The following is an 8,065-nucleotide window of genomic DNA, read 5'->3' as shown; positions in this document are numbered from 1 at the left end:
TGAAGGATTTCCAGACAGCCTTACAAAAACAAGAGACCTCTATAGTAGGCCATGTATAGATGAGTTTTGTGAATAAATATACAAAAACACATACATATATTTGTAACAATTAGTAGGTGCCTCCTGCTTTGGGCACTTTAAATAGATTCTTCTCAAATCTTACAACAATTCTTATAAGGTATATATTGTTACTATCTTCCTTTACAGATGAGAAAAAATGAATTATGGAAGCTTGGTAACTTTCTCCATCAGACAGCTATGAAGGATTGGAATTACAATTTAAACTTATCTGACTCCTAAACTCAGGTCACCGACGTTGTTTCAAGAGAACAGTTTTCTCTCAGCAAACAGAAGTGGGAAAGAAGATCATTAAGCAAAATTTCCACACACAAAAATTAATAGTGGGAAAAAAATTCAAGTCACCCATTGTAGAGAATAATCTCCCAAACAAGAATTTAAGAACATATACACTCGTCTTTAATATCTGTGGTCATATGTTGTGTTTTACAGAAGGGAGGTTTACTGGTTTCATAATGGGCTTCATTTAATACATTTAGAGAGTATCAAATGTATCTGACAAAACTAGATAGATTTCATTGGTCCCTAGATGTGGCCAGAGTCACAAAAGACTTTGGATCCCCCACTGTATTAAGAAAATTGTCCAGGTCCAAGATCACAGAAGAGTAGTTGGTACTCCTTTTACCAAGGATTGGTAGGGAAAGTGCAGACATGGAGACCTGGATGCAGTACTTGGGAATTTTGAGTGAGTTCAAGACTTCACAAGATCCTCAGTGAATCTTTTTTCCCCTTTTTTAAAAAACTGGATATATTTTTATATAATTCACGCTACTGTTGGAAAGAATCTTCAAAATCGTCTAGTTCTATCATACTTTTAAGAAAAGTACTGGAAATAACCTCTACAACATACCCATCAAGGGATCACGAAGCCTCTGCTTGAATGTTCTAAATGGTGGGAAGTCCATTTGTTTACAGAGTTGCCTACTTCATCTTCAGATAGTTTTATCTAATAAATTCTTCATAATGAGCTGAACTTTTTTTTTCTTAACTTCCATTCACTGGTGCTGACTCCAAGCTGTAGTAAGACCCCCTAAATCTTTGCCTCCCCCACAGGGCTTTTCTATCCAGATAACCTTTGGTACTTTGCCCAGGGTTTTTTAATACCCCAGTGACCACAGTTAATCTTGGAATGCCATGGTAGATTGGTCAGAGCCGCGAAAACCAACTGTCAGGAGTGAGTGGTCCAACCACAGTGAAACAGGGGCGCATCTGATCTCAGGTCTTCTGCACTTTCACAGGGCCTGGAGGCAGCTTGCCATAGTGCTGAGCTTCATCATTCTGGCCTTCACTGTTACCTGGATGGTGAGAGCTGGAAAGTATTCTCTATTCAATCATCCCTGAGCTCTAAGGCTTTTGATAATCTTTAGAAACCTCTCAGAAGAAACATCCCCTCACCTGTAAGTCAGTATTACTATCTACCAAACATGCTGAAACCAGTCTTGACTTCTCCATGTGTTTCCTAAACCCAAAAGAACTGACTTCTACTACTTGGTCTGAAAAGACCTGACAGAAAAAATTCTGGCGAGGCTATGTAGGTCTTATATGATGAAAAAAAGGATCAAATGTAGAAAATTATCTATCAGCCATCTTCCATCTTTTCTCTAAATCTCTTAATTCAGAATCTCCCTTTTACTCACAAGCCATCCTGCTTCCCTTCTATCTCCACCACTGAGAACATCCTGACTTCTCAAAGCCATTTTATGGAGAGCCTCAAACATGGGGAGAAGCCAGAGAAACAGTTGAGCCATATGCCTGCTGCCACAGGTATTTCGGATATTGTCATTCAATTACAGTGTACAGCCATTTCCTCATGTTAAAGCTGGTCACAAAGAATATCCTTGGCAGCAATGATTGGATAGAAGGAATTCTTGTTGCAAAGTACCAGTACCCAGTACATTTATATAAATTCTTGCTGATGATAAAAGGCTTTAGTTGCAAACAAAGTATCTATGCACCTAAAACACTATTTTCTAGAGTTAAGTGTTGAAATCTGGTGAGATCCACTTACCATAAACACTCAGCATTGATGTGAGTACAGAAATTCACTACTGGGTAGTAAATTAGCATCTTATGTATTTGAAAAACTAATAAATGTCTTCTGATAGTCAAGTTAATTACATTTTATTAGGAGAGCAATTATTCCATGTTTGTAAACTATATGTCCCCAATAAATTTATAATAAGCTTCAAAAAAATCAATGTCCAAAAAGGAAAAAAGCCAGCTAACTACAACAAAATATGTAATGAGATTAATAACATATATGTTTGGCTTTAGAGAATTCTTACAAATTCAGTTGATTAAAACACTATATATTAATGCTGTACATTTTTACAAGAGTTTCAAAAACAATAAGAATTAAACATTTATCACTGGAGTTAGTTGTAGTAAGGAACTGGATGTAAGTGTTTGACTGCTCTTTGTGCCTTCAAAGTTCTGCAGTAAATTTTGTCTTCTTTTTAGTCCATCCAAAATGACTGAATTATTAGATGCCAGACTCTGTGTCCTAGAGATATTAAAAATAACAGAATTATTGCCTTTAAAAGGATTTCTAACCAAGGCATTATATCTTCATTTGTTACTCTTTGAAGCAGTACATTTACTAACAGGAACTAACTTATCAAGTAAGTTAACCTTTCAAACTCTAAAGTGCTCTTTACATTTTAAAGGATTTCCAAAAGCAATTCAAGTATTTGACAGCTGCTTTCTAAGAAGTTCACATTTTCTAAACATCTGTTCTTAGACCTAGTATCAAGTATATTCTAGTCAGAAATAGTAAGTTCCCTGAAAAACTCTTCTATATAACTGCAGTGACCAGCATCTTCTTGTGTAACTTGTTTCTTTTTTGAAAAGTCATATGGTAGAGAAAAGCCAACTATAATATTTTTCATGTTGACAATGATTCTCTCCTAAGAGCTGTATGCTATGTCAGTCCCTTATTCAACATACCTGCCTTAGCCAACTCACATTATTGGTTTGGCATTTTGCTTTTGACAGTCCCTTCTCCCACCTTGCCTCTTCTCCCTCTCTTGTCTATTACATCTAGATGTCTCAAAAATGTGTCTTTCCCACACATCACTCTTAATTCCACATCTCTTTGGCAGTTATGAAGAGTTTGCACTTTGGTGTTTGTTCATTTGTTGGCCTTTTCGACTAAGTTGTAAGCTTCCTACAGGCAGCAACAATACCTTGTTCATCTTTGTCTCCCTAATCCTCATAACAATTATAGCACACAGTTGATGTCCAAATGTTATTTCCCCTCTCTTTTTCTATAAGTGTCTTTAATGATTATAGTTATAATAAGTCTTTCCAGAAAACCACATTATAAGCAATTTTTAAAAATTCAGTTTCTCAGAGGCTTCCTTGGTGGTCCAGTAGTTGAGACTCCATGCTTCTGCAGCAGGGGACATGGGTTAGATCCCTGGTAGGGGAACTAATATCCTGTGCAAAAAAATTCTCAATTGCAAGTCAATTTCTCCTCTCTGTTTTGGGTTTGTTTTTGGTTTTGTTTTTGCTTTTGCCAGAGAGAGAAAAAACAGTGAACCCATGGGTTACTGGTTCACACCACCATTGTTTACCTCAAAGACAGCATGTTTTGATACTTTAATTAGACAATATAAACTACTATTTCAAGCAGAAAGATCTTGGATCTTGTTTCCCAATAAAGTAGATATGTTTAAAAAATGCAGACTCCCAGGAATTTAGCCGAAGTTATAATCAAGAATGTCTGCAAACATTTATATAACAACAATTTCCTACAGATTGAGTTATTAAAGCAAAAAATTGGGAATAATTGAAATGTCAAAGGAAGGAAAATAATGGTTGTATAAATAACAAGAGTCCACATAATACTAAGTAGCCATTTTTTAAAATGAGCTGGATATATATGTATTGATCGCAAAATATCTATGATAAGTTAGGTGAAAAAAGAAAGCCACAGCTCTTGTACAATCTGTTGTTAGAAAATAATTAGAGTTATAAATGCATGGGGAAAAGTCTGAAAGATATATGGCAAACTGCTAAGAATATTTGGGTCACCTCCTTGGAATAGGAATGGAAAAGGCTGGGAAATGGAGACTTCTAGTTTTACTTTTCTGTATTACTTTACTGTTTCAAAAGGAGGTACACAATTTAATAATAAAACTAATGTATATATACCAAATTTTAAGATGACTTTTTAAAAAACTAATAATATGGAAGTGTTCATTATATTCTATTGAAAAAGCAACATGCAAAATAGTAACTATAGTATGAGTCCAATAGACAAAATATACAGATCAATACGTTCAGACAGAAGTGTTAGAAATACACCAAATATAAAAAGGATCTTTAAAATATCTAGATGTTAGAGTGATTACGGGTGTCTTTTAAAAATAATTTCAGGGACTTCCCTGGAGGTCTATTCCTAGTTCAATGCCGGTTCAATTTCTGGTCAGAGAGCTAAGATCCCACATTCTCCATGACAAGGCCACAAAGAAAGAAAAAAAAAACACTTTTCAGTATTTCTCAAATATTCTATTATGACCAAATTATATTTATACTCTGAGCAATGTTATTTAAACAAATTGGTTTGGAAAAGATTAGTGAAAAATAGCTACATCTCTATCTCATATTGTATAGAACCAGGACTGTAAGTGAAAATTTCCAACCGTCACTTCAGGAAGTGTTTGGTTTATGGTAGTTCCTTCCTATCTTTAGAAATAACTCAAGATTTTAGTAGTGGAACAGTGGAACAGTCAAATCTTGGTTCAGATTAAAAATGAACTCTATCCTATTGTGTAAGAGTTTCACTATAACTTCATATAATTGATTCAGTAAAGGCTGGCAGAACTGCATTATTATAAAAAGATTATGCAGGAGTGTCCCACTAGATAACTCAATATGCCCTTGATTTTAATAATTCCTGTGGTTTAGTGGCTAGTCACTTATACGTGCACTTACCGTGGAGAATCTATTCCACTATCTCCTGTCAGGCTCTGATTTTCTGTTCCTTCCAAGTGACTGTGTTCAGGTTGGACATCCTGAGCCAACACTGGCATATGTGAAGTGTTGAAGAGTTCCACCTTGTGTGTGAACTGTTTTCTCATTTCCTGACTCTGAGCACTTTGACTCCAGCTAACTGGTTTCTCTCCTGTGTCATCAACGGAGCCTTGTAGGGCTTCGGCCTCAGAAGTGGCTTTCCCTGTGTTGCAGTAATCAAATAGACTTCCACCGTCAGGCACTGAGGCCTGTCCATGTTCAGCTACACTGGGTTCCTCCTCATAGTTAAAACCAGACTGGATTCCTAAATTGAGGATACAGTTTTCAGCAGAAAGGTTGGGTTTTTGGCTTTCACCGGGGTTAGTGAGCTTGTAATGTTCATTTCCTTTAAGCACCTGAGGCTCAAACCTCCGTATGTTGCTGTCATACTCAGTCAGAGACCTTCCAGTCACCTTCTGTTTTCCTAAGTGATTCCACTTGTTTCCCTCTGGAAAGGAAAACTGAATGTGGTCAGGCAGCATTTGAATTAAGTCATCATTCTCAGAAAAGTCATCCTCATCCAGATAGAGTGAACTGCAGGCCCCATCTTCACCTTCCACTTCATTCTGATACAAGGCCTGGTCATCATCAGAAAGCCCTTCATTTTCTAGACACACAGTCTGTGCTTCTTGGACACATGTCTTTCCCATCAGAGTTTCTTTAGAGTCTCGGTCTTGTCTCTCAGTTTGTCTCAAATGTTTTGCACCAATTGGGTAATCCAAAAGACCAAGATTTTGGAACTGGTATATTGTATTGTCAACTAATCTACAAGCAGAGGATGCTTGGTCTAAAGAAGAGGACCTTCTAGATGGCAGGACATGCTGTGTTTCTTCTGTCTCTTCTAATGTGTCAAAATGAGAATAACTCTTCCTTGAGACTTCAGGGATCGCCTCATTTTCTCCACCATACACATCGCATCTCAACATGCTTTCCCTGAAGGAGCAGCATTTACTACCATTTTGTAAAACATTACATTGAGAGTAATTTAAGAGGTGGTCTCTAAAATCATCGCTGATAGATTTGACAGTAGAGTGATTCACATAAGTGGATCCTTCTCTCAGTATATCATTACACTGTTCACCATATAGCTGTTTGGCTTCACTCTCAAAGATTCTTGAGGAAACCAAAGACCTTGACCTTTCGAAAGGCTTTCCCTTTGGTCCAGTCTGACTGGGTTCCAAGTCACTGGTCTTCTGGATGCTGTGCACTTTGGTTATTGGGCTCCCTCGGGGAGCCAAACCCTGGAAAGGATTACTGATTCGCTTTTTGTAAATCAAATGGGGACCTAGTGCTGAAGGATTCTCACCAAGTGGTTTCTGAAGTACTGCTTCATTTGGGCTTTCAATATTGGAGGTAGGCTGTGTAGCAGGGAGCTTGGGGTGTTTCTCCAGTCTAACATTTCCCGGCTGAGGCCCACTTCCCTGACCCCTGGCTTTGTGTCTGTCCCTATGCGAATGGCCCTGCCTTCGAGGTTTTACAGACCAGCCCTGCCTTTTCTTAACTCCCACTTCTGAAGAATACTTATGTCTCAGTGTCGGCATATCAGTGGATGTACCCTGGCTATTATTTTTCTTTTGTTCTTCATCCTTTTGCATTAGGACAGTATGTTTGATTAAGTTGTCAACAGTTAGAATGGGATTAATTCGTTTGATTATCTCATGTTCAATGTCTCGAGGGATATTGTCCATGTTATCTTCATCTCGGACGGGCCATTCTTCTGGTGGGAACTGGGCAGAGAAACTGCTGTGCGCTATTCTGGACTTCTCCTTTCTGGATATATTGCGCCAGAAGAGGTTAAAGCCAAACTTCTTGGCTTTTTCTCTGTCTTTTGTGTGTGGCAAAGGTTTGATACTCTCACAGACGTGATTCTCCTCAGACACTGAAACTGCTTGGTTGTGCACCAAAGATTTGGATTCCACAAGCCCTTTCTGCCCTTTGCTAGTTACTTCTGCAGCAGCTGGTGACTGCTGGACATCCTGAGCGCATGCATCGAGGAAACACCGGCAAGAATGGCAATGGGAAACGAGGGCTGCATTTTCTCTGGCTAACTCTGCACAGCTGCCCATGTTCACCAGATATGTAATGGAAGTTGGCATCTGGGAATTTTCATCTGACAGAACTCTCTTGTTTTCTTGGGGGGTTGTATTTGTGATGAAGTAAGTCTGAGGAGTAACTATGAAGTATCCTTCTCCAGTATGATAAATCTTCCTTTCTTTAATGAGAGTTCCCAGAGTGGTATAAAGAATATCTCGAGATGGAATTGCAATGCCTAAAACAAAGAAGAATTTTTACCCTGATAGATTCTGAATAAGAAATATTTTTAATGATTGAACCAATTAATATATGTAATTAAAATGTCAAAAAAGCATTAAAAATAATGATAGTTCAACTGAATAATAGGAATATAATTTGGTCTACACAAAGATATATGGGTAGGTTACCAGTTAAGTAGAGGGAAAAAAGTGAGTTCACTCAAACACAAACCCCAAGTTAAACAATCTCATTACAAATTTAAATTTTGATTAAGGAAAGCCTTCTTGAGAGCAAACATAGAAGTTTTTGAAAACCAGTCTCATAGCTTAAATCTTAGTAAGAATCCAAAGAAAAAATGAAAAGTCTGTGTTTGGGTAAGGGCAAACTACCTAACACCTGGATTATGGTAATTTTTCAACAAGGAAGGTAACAATTTTAAAGAAATTCTCTTTCCAAATAGCAGGGTTCAAAATTATATTTAGATTGTGAAAACAATGTTTAAAAGTGTAACACTGGAAGAAAATACATCAGTATGTTAATATTGGTTTCCTTTGAGTGTGTGCTCAGTCGCTTCAGTCGTGTCCGACTCCTTATGACCCTATAGACTATGGCCTGGCAGACTCCTCTGTATATGGGATTATCCAGGCAAGAATACTGGAATGGATTCCCATGCCCTCTTTCTCCAGGTGGTCTTCCCAACCCAGGGACCAAACCTGCA

At 37.7% G+C, this 8,065-nt stretch overlaps 1 protein-coding gene across 2 annotated transcripts in view; it reads right to left on the bottom strand.

Annotated features, from left to right (window-relative positions):
• Nucleotides 1-454: 454 nt before the first annotated feature.
• Nucleotides 455-8,065, bottom strand: part of STOX1 (storkhead box 1) — a 71,619-nt gene continuing 64,008 nt past the window's right edge. For both annotated transcript variants that reach the window (XM_020869851.2, XM_020869852.2), the window contains exons 3-4: nt 5,017-7,363; nt 455-2,581 (exon numbers count right to left, since the gene is read on the bottom strand). In XM_020869851.2, coding sequence (XP_020725510.2) covers nt 2,434-2,581; nt 5,017-7,363 — 2,495 coding nt within the window. In that variant the 3' untranslated portion in view covers nt 455-2,433. The remainder of the gene's footprint in view (nt 2,582-5,016; nt 7,364-8,065) is intronic.

The sequence above is a fragment of the Odocoileus virginianus genome, chromosome 7 (assembly GCF_023699985.2).
Source record: "Odocoileus virginianus isolate 20LAN1187 ecotype Illinois chromosome 7, Ovbor_1.2, whole genome shotgun sequence".
NCBI lineage: Eukaryota > Metazoa > Chordata > Mammalia > Artiodactyla > Cervidae > Odocoileus > Odocoileus virginianus.
This window is presented reverse-complemented; position numbering and strand designations above follow the sequence as displayed.